This window comes from Pseudophryne corroboree, chromosome 12, assembly GCF_028390025.1.
Source record: "Pseudophryne corroboree isolate aPseCor3 chromosome 12, aPseCor3.hap2, whole genome shotgun sequence".
Taxonomy (NCBI): Eukaryota; Metazoa; Chordata; class Amphibia; order Anura; family Myobatrachidae; genus Pseudophryne; species Pseudophryne corroboree.
This window is the reverse complement of record NC_086455.1, coordinates 8,828,572-8,844,884: the sequence shown is the minus strand read 5'-3', so window position 1 is coordinate 8,844,884 and position 16,313 is coordinate 8,828,572. Positions and strand designations below refer to the sequence as shown.

Sequence of the window (16,313 nt, the reverse complement as noted above, 5' to 3'; positions counted from 1 at the left end):
CACACACCCCTTCCCCTAACATGCGTCATACGTCAGACGCTACGAGGATCCCTCACAGACACAGCCGAACGGAGTGGAACGCAAAGCGTCTCCACGGCTGTGGAACGCAAAGCGTTCCCATGACTTCCGCTGGGACGTAGCCCATACGTCACTTCCGGAATCGCCGTGCAAACACGGCGCACTCATTCCGACCACCTGCGGCCAATCAGGTAATTAAACCTGCATCATATATACTTCATTCTGAAACCATACTAATTACCAGTGAGCAAGCCGACATTGCGGTGAAACGGTCCGTTTGGTATAGCGGGATCTAGTGGGACTGCGCAGCCCACTCCCTGATAAGGAATGACAAGGAATACAAGGGTTCAGTAAGCGCCCTTTTAGGGCAAGAATATTTCCCTTCAAATATCATTTCTCTGTATTTTGTATTTATGCAGCACTCCATTTCATTCATATGCATTTATGTGAAATAGGAGCATGACCATCCTATAATAAGAAGTACACCGATTTGGGTGATCCTTACTAAGGAGTGCTAAATTCTCTATCATTGTTGAAAATACTTTTCTGAAAGGAAGAGGGAGGTTATTTTCATATCTTTTCCTTTTTTTACCTTTACTTTTACATTATATTTATTTTCATTATCATTCATCTCTTCTTTATTAGTCTCTTATGTGTGGAAAATGCGATTTAATCTGTTATTTGATTATTAACAGTGGTACACCATTTCTCTGCTCTGCACTAGGGATTTAAATAACGTTATTTTCAGCAAAATACTACTGTTGCAAGTTTATTCATATATACTAGTCTCTTATGTGTGGTAAATGAGATGCAATCTGTTATTTGATCATTAATAGTGGTACACCATTTTTTTTTTTTTTTTTTTGCTGTGCATTAGGGATTTAAATAACGTTATTTTCAGCAAAATACTACTGTTGCAAGGTTTATTCATATATACTAGTCTCTTATGTGTGGTAAATGAGATGCAATCTGTTATTTGATCATTAATAGTGGTACACCATTTTTGTTTTTGCTGTGCATTAGGGATTTAAATAACGTTATTTTCAGCAAAATATTACTGCTGCAAGGTTTATTCATATAATCCAATATGGCATGATATTTGTTCAGCATACATGCATTGACGAGAATCAGGGCCTCTCCTGTCTCTCATAAGCTATTTCAGCTAAAATTTTCATCTCTCTAGCTTCCCTGCCAGCTAGCCTATCCGTTTCATGCTCTCTCATCCATCATTCTGGACAGCAGAAGCATCTTGGTAGTCATACTCTCTCATTCAGCAGATTACGGCCATACTCCACAGGATACGCCTGATCCCGTTCGATCTTGGAAGCAAATCTGTGGCAGGCCTGGCCAGTAACTGTGTGGGGGACCAACAGCGAACACCAGGTGCAGTAAACAACCCAGCTGAACAGCAGAAGTAAGACACCCTTCTTAATTATTTCTTTCTTTTTCTTCCTTCAATTGTCTCTCTAGTATCCAATTACTCTAGTAGTGACCATCAAATACGCTGTGCATACAATTATTTCTTTGTCTTTATCCAGCATTTCCCCTCCCCCCCCCCCCCCCCCCCCCCCGTTACCTAAATTGTCTAACAGTATATTACTATACCTTATCAGCATTGACTTGCGTTTTCAGACTTCTGTCAGAAACAGAAAGTTGAATAACTCAGTACCCTTTAAGCAAAAGCCTTCGGGTACACGGCTGCCTAACTATTGAGCAGAAGGTGTATATAAACCCACACAGGCAACATCCTAATACATCACTTTCAACTGTTTCAATTTTTTCATTGTTTATTAATCTCTTTTCTATCTATATCCTATATCATACATACCCTCCCTTTCATTAGAACCATTCATAAATACAGAGATAACCAAACCAAGGTATTCTATCCCTGGGAACAAAACTATTAACCTGTCATATATTACAGACAGACCTTTTCCCAGTTTATATATTAATTATAAATAATTTTCACCAATGCGTTTTTCCTCACTATATTTGATAAAATAAATTATCAAGCAAATTACATGCATGATTATTTATAAACATATTCTTACAAACAGTGTCACTTTATTTTTACTATAAATTATTAAAAGTTATGTTTTAAATGTCTAATTTTGATGAAGAGTGCCCCAACATAGAGTCTTTCTCCTCTCCTGTGTTAGTCATTCCACTGGGTATCATGGGCCAACCTCCGAAACTCCGTACAGTAAACCTCAACTGGCCTTCGCCCTTGCTTAAGGATCGAAATCTGAGCCTCGGCTGAGGCCGTCTTGTCAGGGTCATCATACAACATGCCCAGTGCCGTAAAAAAAGCATCAACACTTTTAAGCGACGGACAGTCAGGCTGCAACCCATATGCCCAGACCTGTGGGTCTCCTTGTAGCAAGGAAATCACTATGCCCACCCGCTGAATCTCCGACCAGAAGACTGAGGCCTAAGCCGGAAGTATAGCTTGCAGCTCTCCTTGAAACAAAAGAACTGCGAGCGATCTCCAGAAAAACGATCCGGGAGATTTACTTTCGGCTCCTTAACCCCTGCAGGTGCTGCTGCTGCGGGAGCTCCGCCAGCAGCCTGGGAGGTGTGCATTTTAATGGACAAATCATTAAATTTTGAGTCAGGACCTGCACCTGATCAACCACCTGTTGCAACGTATTTTGAGGGGTATGCTCCATATTCCCACAAAATTTCAACAGGAGTATTGGGCTGCTGAATATGTTATGCACACCAGTGCCTGCAGGAAAGTACTGGTGTCAGGACTGTTATGCACTCCAGTGCCTGCAGGAATGTACTGGTGTTTGAACTGTTATGCAAAACAAATGGACTCACAGACAGACTAGGGAATATGACATAACGTACACAGAAGGTGGTAGGGTAACAAAATACACACAACGTGAACAGAGAAGCCCAGAGGCTAAGGAACTGGGTATCTCCCTAGTATTAGAACTGCTCAGATGTGAAAAGCAAGATGTTGTGTTTTAATACATAGAAAACCCGAAATGCTGTTGCTAAGGGCAACAGCAAAACCTAAAGGGTTACCAACGGGTGTGGCAGTAAACTCCTTGGTCAGAGATGGAATGATAGACACAAGGAGATTCTCCACAATCCTAATTCTCACTTGCAGTGCACAGGTTCGGTTTACTGCCACTAAACTGACCCCTGACACCTAGCACAGTGAGACAGGATTAGACAGGCAAGTCTTAGAATACAGCCGCAAACTTGCTAAGTTCACAGAGTAGTAACAGAACCCCAGCAGCTAAACGACTGACCTCCAGTCTTACTGCTAGGTCTGGATTGGCAGAGTGTAATACCAAATCCCCAGGCCTATTTGCAGTAAGCAACAAACAAATACAAAGCTACACAGTGCTGGCTAACTTTCAGAAACTGACTAACCAACAAAGATTCAGCAGCATCTGCTTACCCTGAAAAGAGGCCTTATAAAGCAGGTGCTGTCCACGCCCCACTCAGACCTCAAAGACTGTGAGCACAAAAACCAGCACCGGATCCCCTGCCATGCACAGAGCCTATAACCACTGCACAGCAAAAGACCCGAACCGGAGTATCAGCTGCGCTCAGGTTACTCCGCTAGCACTTGTCTCCCGGTTGCCATGACGACGTGGCAGCACAGGGCAGGAGACCCTAACACTTATTCAGCCGTTGGCAGCGTGTGAGTGTACGGAACAACCTTGTACAACACCACTAACGTTGTAAAGCCTCCCAGACAGAACGATCACACTCTATAGCATTATATAATAAATCTATATGGTGCAAGCTGTAAATCACAGTGACCCAGAAAATACACGGAATGCCGCTCAGCCCTCTGGGTAGGGAACAACGGTGTTTAAAATTGCATGAGATTGGAAAGTAACATTCTGGAGTCTCGCCAAGTGCAGCGTCACCGTTCCCATCCATTATTTACCACGATTCTTCATTTACCGCATACGGGGAAATCTTTATTCATACGTCGATTTTTCGTGAGTTCCGAGCGGCAATAAAAATGATTGCAGCAAATATCGGCCATTGTCATCATTCCCCTAATTCCATTCAGCGGGGTGTCGTTAAGTCGTGCGCACAAGATTCTGTGTAGACAAGCGCGTCACCTGGCCATGAGTACAGTTCCCCTATCCAGAGTTGTCTGCCGCTCTAATAGGGGGGATGCCCTGTTCAAGTCATGGGTAGGAGGAGAGCCCGAAAATCTCATGTGTCATTCCAAAACCTGCTGACAGGGGACAAATCTGGCGCCACACTAGGTAAGAGGCATGAAAAATTGCCGGCAAATAACTAAGAGAAACCTACAATCAAATGTAACATTTTTATTTTTCCTTTCGTTCAAAATTAAAAAGAAACAGAACGGTCCAGAAATGTTTATTCCAAATTGAAAGTAAAGTGCGCCCTGCGCGCAGGAGATCAGGAAATGTGCAGAAATCTAACGTTTTCCTGTTTTCCCTGATCAGCAGAGCGCTACAAAGGCGCAGCGCCAATGTCGCAGGTGCGCGCTGTAAGTCTACTGTTTCTATTGCGTCTACTCCGCCTGATCCCCGCGCTGTAATTGTGACATTTCTCTGCGCTAATGGATACAATTCCGCAGCCCGCTCTTTCATGCGTTTTACAGTAACCTGTACGAGCCATATCTTCCCCTATCTGCAGCTTCTTCCCATACTTACTAAGCTTGGTGGCATCCTGACTATTAGTAACAGCGACAGGCTGCTCTGAATAGGGAAACTTTAATAATGGCCACGTTTTATGTCCCACTGAGCAGTCTCCTGAGCCATCTGTGCGTCTAATGTGCACCATCATTGCGGTATTAGTGAAAACCATTAGAGGCCATTATGCCATATTCAGGTCTAGGAAGAGAAGTGCAGGGGGCACTAATAAAAAAATAATGACTCCCTACAATCTAGATCTGTCCCTAATGTACGTAGATTTCACTCCAAATTCTTCATTGTCACCATGGGACAGGTCAGCAACAGCCGGGCTAAAGGTTGCAGGCATATGTAAGCACGCGGGACTGGATGAAATATTTGCACGTGTTGTCACACCAGGTAATCAGCATTCTGGGAAAGGTGTGCTTTCCAACAAGGTCATCGGTTTACTACACATTCACTGCGGTTCTGATCTCTCACCCAGAGTCGTAATTATTATCTCATTTACGTCATCTCTTCCCACAAGAAGCGAATAAACGCTCCTGATCCGCCCTACATCTCCCGTTAGGCGGGGGGTTTCCAAATGCGTTCCACAATCTCCCGCTCTGCAGAACACTGGAGCAAGTGCGGGAGTCTGGGGGAGCAGAAGAAAAACCTAGTACCAACCCCGGACATTAATGTAAAATTGGTCTTTTTAACACTGGATGCTGTATAGAATACAGTATTAATATTTACCACTATAATGGTGTATAGTACAGGCCGTATCAAACATACTTACATAGTATAAACAAGATAAGTTGTCAGGAAAAGGATAATCATACCATAATGAATAAATACACAAACACAATTGAACCAGTACTGCACTTTCTAAGCTCACATTCTCCCACCTAATGGTAAGGCTCCTGTCTCTTCTTACTGGTGGCTGCTCTCTGGTCCAGTGCACACACGCACAGCAAACTTGGTAGAAGAAGCTGCTACCACTGGGCATGTGCGGCAGCTCCGCTAAACAGCATGATGTGGTGGCAGGTCTAGAAACCATATTATATACTATTGCTATTGTCATAATTTGAGCCACTTGCCAAGAGGAGGGGGGTTTGGGGGCAACCAGAAACCCGCCCTGCTTTTGCCTATGAGGTGGCCTCAGTATAGCTTAGTTTCAACAGTGATATATATATATATATATATAGATACATAAAGTATATATAGGTATATGCGTGGATAGATATTTTTCATTAAATTCAGCGATCACTGATTACTGTCATTGATACAATAATAATCCTACTTGATGAAGAGGCCCTTTATTGTAAACTGCCTATTGCTGAAACCTGGGGCTGATGGAGAATTGACACCTGAGCGGCAGGACTCTGCGCTCCTATATGTTTATTACACTAATCCAAGCTTTCTGCTTTTATTGCTATTTTATGTTATTGATTTTCTCCCATATTGCAGATGAACAGCCAGGAGCTGGGTCCCGGCATTATCCAGCAGGACTGGACCCCCAGCGTGTACCCGGTGTATGAAGAAGACAGTAACAGCAGCTGCGGATCCCTGGGGACGTCTGTACGGAGTGTGAAGGCCAGCGAGGGAGAGGACAATGACCCAGACGCTGAGGAGAAGGTTTGCACTGTGTGTGGAGACAGGGCCAACGGGTATCACTTCCACGTCCTGACCTGCGAGGGCTGCAAAGGATTCTTCAGGTGAGCAGAACTTACAGGGATTCTTTGTGCGGCCATTTTGAGGGCACTGGACCACTAGTTAGCGGCATTATTGAGGTATGAGGCGCAAAGTGTTTTTCTTGTGTATTCATTCTAAAACGGCCTTACTTTGCCTCTCATTCCCAGCCCGACCAATGATGGCGATGGGTTCTTGAAGGGGTTGCAGTGATTGTACGAGGAATTTGGTGTAAATGGGTTTTTTTCCCCCAGGGATATTATTTTCTCTCTCCACATCAGCTTTGTCTCCCATTTATCTCCTCAGACGTTCCATGGCTAAAGCATTAACCTTCACCTGTCCGTTCACTCGCACCTGTACCGTCGCCAAAAACAAGCGCCGGAGGTGCCAGGCCTGCCGGCTCCAGAAATGCCTTGACGTGGGGATGAGGAGAGACAGTAAGTGACGGGCCGTATTGGCCCCATCTCCCCTTCTCGATCTCTTTCTGCATTGTGGAATAGACATGGGCCTCTTCTCAGAGGAAATTCTATTATCCCTCAGCACAAGGATCAACGATTGAACCATTAGGACCTTAAGTGTTTGTTAATGTGCTTGAAATATCTGCCACCCACCAACCCCCTCCCCAAAGCAATTACTAATAAGAGAGTCAAGGTTCACCCCTGATCTCACCCCTCGCGACGCTGAACCTGAAAGAGTCCATTAAAGCCAGCCAAATACATTGATTGCGGAGGCCCAATAATGCTCCGTGTCTCCGTAAGAAATCCCAGAAGCCTCTGCAGCCGGTTATCTTCCCTCCCTATTATGTCAGGTCAATTATCCCCGAGGAGGCTCCGACTGCAGAAGCTGATTCTACTGCAGCAGCCTGTTATCCGGCGCAGATTTTCCCTCTTGTCTAATCCAGGCCGAGCTGCACACAACTCCGCTCCAGGAACAGAGGCTATAAATAGGCCCAGCGCCCCCCTCCCCACCGGCCTACTCACCCCCTCCCCATCACTGTTTATAGCATTTATTCCTTTGATGTACTTTCAATAAACATCAGCCACAGTCAGGGGATGACTGCAGCTACAGTACAAGGACATGTAGTGCAACACAGAGCCGAGGCGAGAGAGGCCGCAGGGTCCCCCAGGGGGGACAGGGGGATGTGCGAGGGAGAGGAAACTGTGACACAATTCCGCAGGGATTGGGGGAGGGGTTACGGGGGACCATTAACACGTTGTGTGGGTCTGCCCGTGGCGATCGCGCTTTATATTCCAGTTTTGTGTAGATGTGATGAATATTAATATTGAGTTCACTGCAGGACACGGCAAAGCCTGGGAGACAATTTGGATAAATGTCACATTACAGTATTTACCAGTTTTTCTCTCCATATTATTAGATGCTTTCTGTAAAGTATATATTAATATACAAAATGATATAATGTATTATTATTATTTTACCTGTAAAGTCCCCAACACCAGTTGTATTACCCCGTCCCTGCGGCCCGGAGGGGCGCCTTCTCTGGCTAGGCCTTTCCCGTCTCGCTGGCAGTGAGAGCCATTGGCGGACCACCCGCAGGATTCCCATATCTTAGTCGCAGCATATAGAGAGGACATATACTTTACTCACTTAACTTTAAATAATTGCACAGTCTGACATAACGGAGGTAATATAAATCTGAGCGGTGGGCGGCTGCGGACATCACTTGGAATTTTGCCAGAGCAGCATTGCGCATTTTATGGCGCAGGTGCGAGGTTGTTGCGGTCGTCAGAACAGCATGGGAGCGCTCGCAATGGTGACGCATCTCTGTCATCGCATGGGAGTGAACTGCCCCCACAGACTATGGGTTCCATATTGGCGGAATAGAATTTCAGCAGGCACTCCACAGAAACAAGACGTACAATGCTTTGAGAGCAATGAGAAATACAATAACGGGAAAGAATTCACCCTCAGAAGTGTAGTAGAATAAATTAATACTATAAATCATGAAAGACGTCCAGGTATAAAAACATAAAATTACATCGCACCTCCCTATTCACCAGGCGGGTTCTTGTACATTTCACTAAAAGCTATTTCCAAACAATAGTTACATCAATAAAACCTCAATGAAACAATCAATTATCCCAAATCATTCCCCGAGGCACTTCTATTGCAGCTGATAATTGCCCGACCAATCACTGGCTGTTTAACAAGGCAGCACATACTGGAAGACAATATACTGTATATATATATATAATTATATATATATATATATATATATATATATATATATATAATTATAGATATAAACTGCAGCACACAGGGGGCTATCATGTGGACCTCTCATAGAAGCTTGCATTATAAACTGTTTTTTTTTATTATATTGATAATAAGATGATTTGCAGCCTGGAGCTGACAATGTCTAAGCTTCCTTATGGCTGAAAGACGGCACCTTCTGTAGAGGTTAGCAGAGCAGCTCCTACAGTGCAGCAGGTTAGAGCTACATCTATCATAGTGAATGTGAAAGACCAAAGCTGGCCATACATGTACAAAGCCTGACCCCCTCTGGGAAACACAAGCGATTATCACTTGGTGAACAAATGATTGGATATAAGCCTATAATGGAGTTGAAGTTTGACAATCACATGCAATAAGCTTTGCTTTATTTCCATCATAAGGAAGCTGCAAACACGATCCAATCAGGAATAAGGGTGGTCATTCCGAGTTGTTCGCTCGGTAAATTTCTTCGCATCGCAGCGATTTTCCGCTTAGTGCGCATGCGCAATGTCCGCACTGCGACTGCGCCAAGTAAATTTGCTATGCAGTTAGGTATTTTACTCACGGCATTACGTGGTTTTTTCTTCGTTCTGGTGATCGGAGTGTGATTGACAGGAAGTGGGTGTTTCTGGGCGGAAACAGGCCGTTTTATGGGTGTGTGCGAAAAACGCTACCGTTTCTGGGAAAAACGCGGGAGTGGCTGAAGAAATGGAGGAGTGTCTGGGCGAACGCTGGGTGTGTTTGTGACGTCAAACCAGGAACGACAAGCACTGAACTGATCGCAGATGCCGAGTAAGTCTGGAGCTACTCAGAAACTGCTAAGAGGTGTGTAGTCGCAATTTTGAGAATCTTTCGTTCGCAATTTTACTATGCTAAGATTCACTCCCAGTAGGCGGCGGCTTAGCGTGTGCAAAGCTGCTAAAAGCAGCTTGCGAGCGAACAACTCGGAATGACCACCAATATTCAGCTAAATCTTCTTACGGTCAATCACACATTAGAACAGTGCCACCCAGTGGCCAAATTATCATGGAAAATACTAGAATATTTCCTTGGCTTTACCAATCCTGTATTGTACTCGGGGGGGGGGGGGGGGGATATTCAGACCTGATCGTAGCAGCAAATTTGTTCGCAGTTTGGCAAAACCATGTGCACTGCAGGGGGGACAGATGAAACATGTGCAGAGAGAGTTAGATGTGGGTGGGGTCTTTTCAACCTGAAATCTAAATTGCAGTGTAAAAACAAACCAGCCAGTATTTACCCTGCACAGAATCAAAATAACCCTCACAAATCTAACTCTCTCATGTTACATCTGCCCCCCTGCAGTGCACATAGTTTTGCCCAACTGCTAACAAATTTGCTGCTACGATCAGGTCTGAATTCCCCCCTCTATCCAGTAATAACTCCTGCAATGATTTTATAAATAAATCAGATTTCAGCAGCGGATGCTCCTTTACCATACTGCATGTCCCTAGCAAATGTCTGGAGTTCTAGATCTTGTTGCCCAGACAAGTCTCTGGATCTCCAGCGGGCTGGGGAACTGCAAGTCCCAACAGGCCCAGGCATCAAGATGGATTGCAGTTCCACAACCGACCAAGAGAGTCAACGATTCCCTATCTCCAAAGTCAATCAGTCAGGACCACGGTGCTGCTGGGTGTTATTGGAAATCTGCAAGGGTTAAAGATGTAAGAAAAAAGTCTCCCAGATCATTAATAAGAGAGATGGAAGCGCTTAATTAAGGCATTAATCACCCCAGGCAATCAGATATTGAGCCATGGATCGAAATGTCAGGGCTGATTTCAGGCAATATCCCAGCTTACTCATTAATATATTTCTACCTAAGCGAGCGCTCGGTGACACACACACTAACCCCCCCCAGCCCGCTTTCTGGTAGATCGGATTAACTCCTAGACTCCCAACCGAGCTGGGAAAACATCGTAGCCACTTTGCCAATGAAAAGGTTAAACCAGCATTAACCTAATGTAGGCCCAGATGTTGCGGCTGATAGTAAGTAGGGGGGCGGATTAGAGACTTGCAACCTGTATTTAGCTGGGACCCCTAGTGTCAATGCGCTGTTGCTCTGGCTCCCAATACAATATACAGCGTATTTGGCAATCAGGTGCAAACAATAGACAGACGATGGGACCCCGACCGGCAGCCGCACCACTGCGGGATACTGGGGCACATAACAGCATAATGACTAAGTTAGGGCATATGCACTCACCATGCCTGATGCAGCCTCATACTCCCCCCCCCCCTATAATTCCTGTGGTGTTATGCATGTGTGTGTCTTGTAAGCAGCGTGTTGCCACGACGGCTGCCAGGCCTTAATAACCCTTTCTGGACTCTGCGGTTCTCAGTGATCATGTCAGAGGACGCCCTGGTGGCGCGACGCGAGCTGAGGGTGAGGAAGAAGCAGGAGCGTCTGCAGAAGGTCCACAAGGTGTCGGAGGTGGGGTCTCTGACGGAGGAACAGAAGCAGCTCATCGCCATCCTCATCGAGGCACACAGAAAGCACTTTGACTCCAATTTTAACAATTTTGTGGGTTACAGGGTGAGTATGTCAGGGCGAGGAGGGCGGGTGGGCGTCGAAGGGAGGCTTTAAGGACAACATTGAAATGTATGTTATAATCTTATTAGGGGTCTATGTACTATGCCTTGGAGAGAGCTAAAGTTCAGAAGGATAAAGTAACAGCCAACCAGCTCCTGTCATTTTTCAAACACAGCCTGTACCATGGCAGTTAGGAGCTGATTGGCTGGTACTTTATCTCTCCCCAAGGCTTAGTACATACACCCCATGCTACCTTATGCTAATGCGAGAGAATCCGTTCAGCTAAAGCGGGGGATTGTGCGTTTGCAAGAGGGAAGCCGCACTGCCCATTGGCGTTACACTGGCCGCCACATTAGTATCTGCCCCATGCCGGGGGCGAGAGGTCCCTTGCAGGGGGCTTTGTACACTCACCCACAAGTCAGGGTGGTAACATGCCTTGCCACCGCACACTTCACTCCCTGTTTCATGAAAAAAGATCCGTCCAAGTTGCATCTGAGAACAGGACAGACACAGGCAGAAGTGTGTACAGTACATGCATCCGAGAGCAGAGATCTGGGCAATTCGGAATCAGCCCCATAGTATGGAGCACGTTAAGTAATACGGCTGACCTCCAAGTACAAGCACAAGGAACCTAGGTGATCCTATACAGCTCCATGTATGAGATCTGCTGGATCACTAACCCTCTGCTGTCAGTCACAGGATCTGAGAGGATCCCTGAGGGGTTGCCTGGGGTAGATTGGGATGGAACACCAGCCCGGGAAATTCATGGAAGCAGCCCTAATGGGGGTGTGGTCTGATGAGGGGAAGGGGTCTGTTGAGGGGGGCGGGATCCCTCCTCATAGGGCCTGGTTATACGCAATTGTGGCCTACCTTTGCGTCTTTTGCTGCAGACCAATGGCGGATTGGGAACTAAAAGTGGCCCTGTAACATTTTGTAGAAGTGGCCCGACATGGGCAGCACCAGAGGTATAACATACCGTGTACACATGGCAGCATCACTGGATGGCAGAGTCGCTGTACTGCAGAGATGGAATAACAGAATTAATGGGAACAAGGCAGTGTACTGAGTGCGGTGGGCCGCCTGTCATGTGGGGGGGTGGGGTCACATGACAACACACAAACCAGGCCCCACAGAATCTTCCTGGTGAGCTCTATGTCCAATACGCCCCCGGGGAGTCGCCCACAGGGGTAAATGCACAATGGCCACCTTATCTCAGACACCTGCAGATTTTGGTACCTCTTGAAACTTGGGCGAGTTTAGTGGGGACCAGAAATATTATTAACTCTTTTATTTTCATTTTTGTTTGGTCACTTAAACAGAATTTAGGGGCTATGGGCTATTGGATGTGTTGGGTGGGGTACACCGGTCCCTTGCGTTGCATATCAGGACCCCAAATGAAATTGTTTGTTATATGCGTGAGATGGGATCCAGGGAAGATGTAGCAAGCACCCTAAAGAGGTCAGCTGGATGTGTTGTCTGTAGCAACCAATAAGATTCTTGCTATCATTTTATAGAACATACTTGATAAATGACAGCTAGAAGCTTACTGGCTGATAAGTGAGGTATCTGTAATCAATAATCGCAGTGATGGAGCACAAGCAATGACAGCCCTATGGAGATTTATCAGACAAGAGAAGGCCATGAGGCCATAGAGTTGAATGTTTATGGTCTCCTCACCGTCATTATTATCTATTATGTTCTCCTCCTTTGACCTTTGGTCTCCTGAGTTTAATATCAGTGATCTACAACCCATAGTTGGTGACCAGGAGGCACATTCTTGGCTAGAACATCAAGTACAAGTTGGTGCCACCCAAACTAACCACAGCGGGATAGCAGCTGCGCCCAGCGTATAACGTTACTTGCCCGGAGATTGTGAGATAACCTGGCAGAGCATTTTTGCTCCGATAACAGACGTGGGTCTTTGTCAGTTTTACTATTATTATCTTTTATGTTATGCGGAATTAGAGCACATAATAAAGACAGGCAACAAGAAGCATAAAAGAACAACACAAGACAGCATAATGTAAAAAATTTGAGACGTAGCAGGCAAAGGGTCTGATTCATGTTTGTATGTAAAGCAAAAAAGCAAAGCAACTGCACACAACTATACTGCACTGCGGGTGGGGCAGATGTAACATGTGCAGAGAGAGTTATATTAGGATGGGGTGTGTTCAAACTGAAATCTAAAGTGCATTGTAAAAACAAGCTGTCTTGCTGTGGGATACATGCAAATGCAGCCAGTATTTACCTTGCACAGAAAAAAAAAACCCATCTAAATCTCTCTGCACATGTTACAACTGCTTTACTTGCAGTGCAACATGGTTTTGCCCAGTTGGTTTTTGCTTTATTTACAAACATTAATCAGGCACAAAGTGAATAATGAGTAATGTAGAGAATGCACTGGAGGTAAGAGACAAGGACAGACGGAGGAGGATGAAGCGGGACTCTGGGAGCAGACAAGAAGGGAGACCCTGCTCATTGGAGCTTACATTCTTAAGGGGAGGAGCTGAAACAAGAAAGGAGAAGACCAAGTGATTATGGGAGTAAGGAAGGTGGGCCAGTGCTAGTGGAGCTAGGAGAAACACAGTGAAACGCTGATCAACAGGTGAGTTCTTAAGGAGCAATTGATGGACTGAAGGCAGGGGGAGAGTCTCATTGGAAGTGAAAGTGCGTTCCATGGGTATGGAGCAGCACAGGAGAAGATATGGAGATGGAAGTGTGAAGTGATTATGAGTGGGGAGGCGGAAGTGGTTATAAGTGGGGAGGGTAAATGAAAGGAGATGTTCACCACTGGACTCATAGATGTTGTAGTGATTGACAAGAGATTCTGGCATGCTAACCACCATCTCCAATTATTCTGTCACACAGCGATCTCCTTTCTCTTCCGAATGGACACCCCGCTCCGTAGACAGCGTTAGCCCCAATGACAGGAGGCTGTCACCAAATGCCCAACAGCTGACTGACGGCGTCCTCCAGACCGATGCCTTCAGGGAACTGCCCCATTTTGCCGACCTCAGCACCTACATGATTCAACAGATCATCAAATTCGCCAAAGAGATACCAGCTTTCCGGTGAGTCTGCAGGTAACCTCAGGTCTGATGTGAACGGATATACACAGTACGGCAGGCAAGAGTCCCCATTTTACACAGTACGGCAGGCAAGAGTCCCCATTTTACACATTAGGCAGGCAAGTGTCCCCATTTTACACATTACGCAGAAAAGTGTCAAGTGGGGGGGGGGGGGGGGAGAAAGAGATAGACTTACATTTGCAGAGGTTCTTCCCGATTTTCGGCCCAACTCTCCCTCCTCGGCCAGCCGACCGCCTCTCCCTCCTAGTAGCTTGGCCCCCCCTCCTCTTGTCATCAGTACTCCGCTCGGTGGCGGAGTTTTGCAGAATGACGCGATTGCGTTGTGACGTCACGACGCAACAGCGTCATTCCGCGAAACTCTGCCCCCCAAGTACTCGTGAAGAGGGAGGAGGGGAAGCAAGGACCCGCAGAAGTGCCGCAGCGGGCGCCCTGTGCGGTTGCACGGCTCGCCCGCCCCAAGAAACGGCACTGGGGTTAGGCTGTGATTAGCATTAGGCTGCGATTAGGGCTAGGCTGTGATTAAGATTAGAGTTAGTCTTTTTTAGAGTTAAATTCAGAACAGTGGTTTGTTCAAATGTATGCTGACATGCAGAACTGGGAATTTGTCCTTCGGTTCATATTTTTACTCACATTGCCAGCAAAGATTCCCATGAGCCTTGCAGGTCCAAGATATACAGATGGTGCAATATATCTATTCGAATGCTGCTACTTGTTCTTTCTCACAGACAATGAGCAAAGTTTTTAATATCTGCCAAGTATAAGTAGAAAAGTCTAGAAATAATAATTTAGGCAATACTGCCTCTTGCTGCTAATACAAAATTGAGTTTATAGTGTGTACATGATTTTGATAAAATTTTGGCAAACGTTTACACATGCTCTGAATATGATATGATGCCTGTTCAAAAAGGTATATAAACCCCTTGTGCTTAATACTGACAGACATCGGGATGTAATAGAGTACGAGTTTGCCAGACATGCGGGATGGTGGCCAAACATAGAGATTTTTCTAAAGGGGCAGTCATTACAAGGGATGGTTTTGTCTTGTAAATGACTGCCTCTTTAAAAATATACGAGTTAAGCCGGCATACCGCACGTCCGGTGAACTTGGACTCTATTATATCGTGCCTGGAGTATTGCTGAACACCATAATTGTGTGTCTGTTCACTTATTCTCTGGCCATGATAATCTTTTCTTTTATAGATATCCTTGTTCCTGGTTACATGACAATTTACCGTTATCATCTGTGATTAGGGTTAGGATTAGCGTTAAACTGTGACTAGGGAAAGGATTAGGTTGTGATTAGGGTTAGGGTTAAGGCTGTGATTAGGGTTAGGATTAAGGTTAGGATGCAATAAGGATTAGGATTAGCTGTGACAAGGGTTAGGGTTATACTGTGATTAGGATTAGGGTTAGGATGCAATAAGGATTAGTATTAGCTGTGATGAGGGTTATACTGTGATTAGGGTTACAATTAGGATGCGATTAGGGTTAGACTGTGCTTAGGGTTACAATTAGGATGCGATTAGGGTTAGACTGTGATTAGAGTTACAATTAGGATGTGATTAGGGTTAGGCTGTGGTTAATGTTAGAGTTTGGCGTACTTACCTCACCAACGCAAATCCTCATGGTCAACATGCCGACTGTCAAAATTCACAATGTCAACATTCCGGTACTGTTGATATTGTGAGTGTCAACATTTCACATGTCAACCCCCATCCATGTCAACATTCAGAACATGTCGACATTACATGCATTTTGTCAAGTAACTCCATTTGTCTACCTCTCATAACTGCCCGATACATCTACTGTGCACCAGGTGCCTCCAAATAGTCCCTTAGTGCCTCAAAAATACCATGAAAAAATGAGAAAGACGAGGTATAGTACATAGGGTGGGGACATCTGTAGTAATGTGATGTTTAGGACATGGACAGCTGATAAAATTGATCATTTAAAGCGGGTTAAACCTTCCTCTTTGCCAGAGTAGCACATTGGTGTTGGGGGTCCCTCTCTGGGGTCCTGCTGCCCACAATCACCTGCAACTGCTGCTGACCAACAAACCATGGAGTGTTAAGGTAGGGATCTCCGCTGTACAACAGCATGACGATTTCAAACAATGGG

The 16,313-nt window shown here is 45.4% G+C and overlaps 1 protein-coding gene across 2 annotated transcripts in view; it reads left to right on the top strand.

Moving 5' to 3' along the window:
- Window positions 1–16,313, top strand: part of LOC134980198 (nuclear receptor subfamily 1 group I member 3-like) — a 46,381-nt gene that overhangs the window by 17,974 nt on the left and 12,094 nt on the right. For both annotated transcript variants that reach the window (XM_063946897.1, XM_063946898.1), the window contains exons 2-5: window positions 6,105–6,352; window positions 6,633–6,763; window positions 10,916–11,109; window positions 13,975–14,177. In XM_063946897.1, coding sequence (XP_063802967.1) covers window positions 6,105–6,352; window positions 6,633–6,763; window positions 10,916–11,109; window positions 13,975–14,177 — 776 coding nt within the window. The remainder of the gene's footprint in view (window positions 1–6,104; window positions 6,353–6,632; window positions 6,764–10,915; window positions 11,110–13,974; window positions 14,178–16,313) is intronic.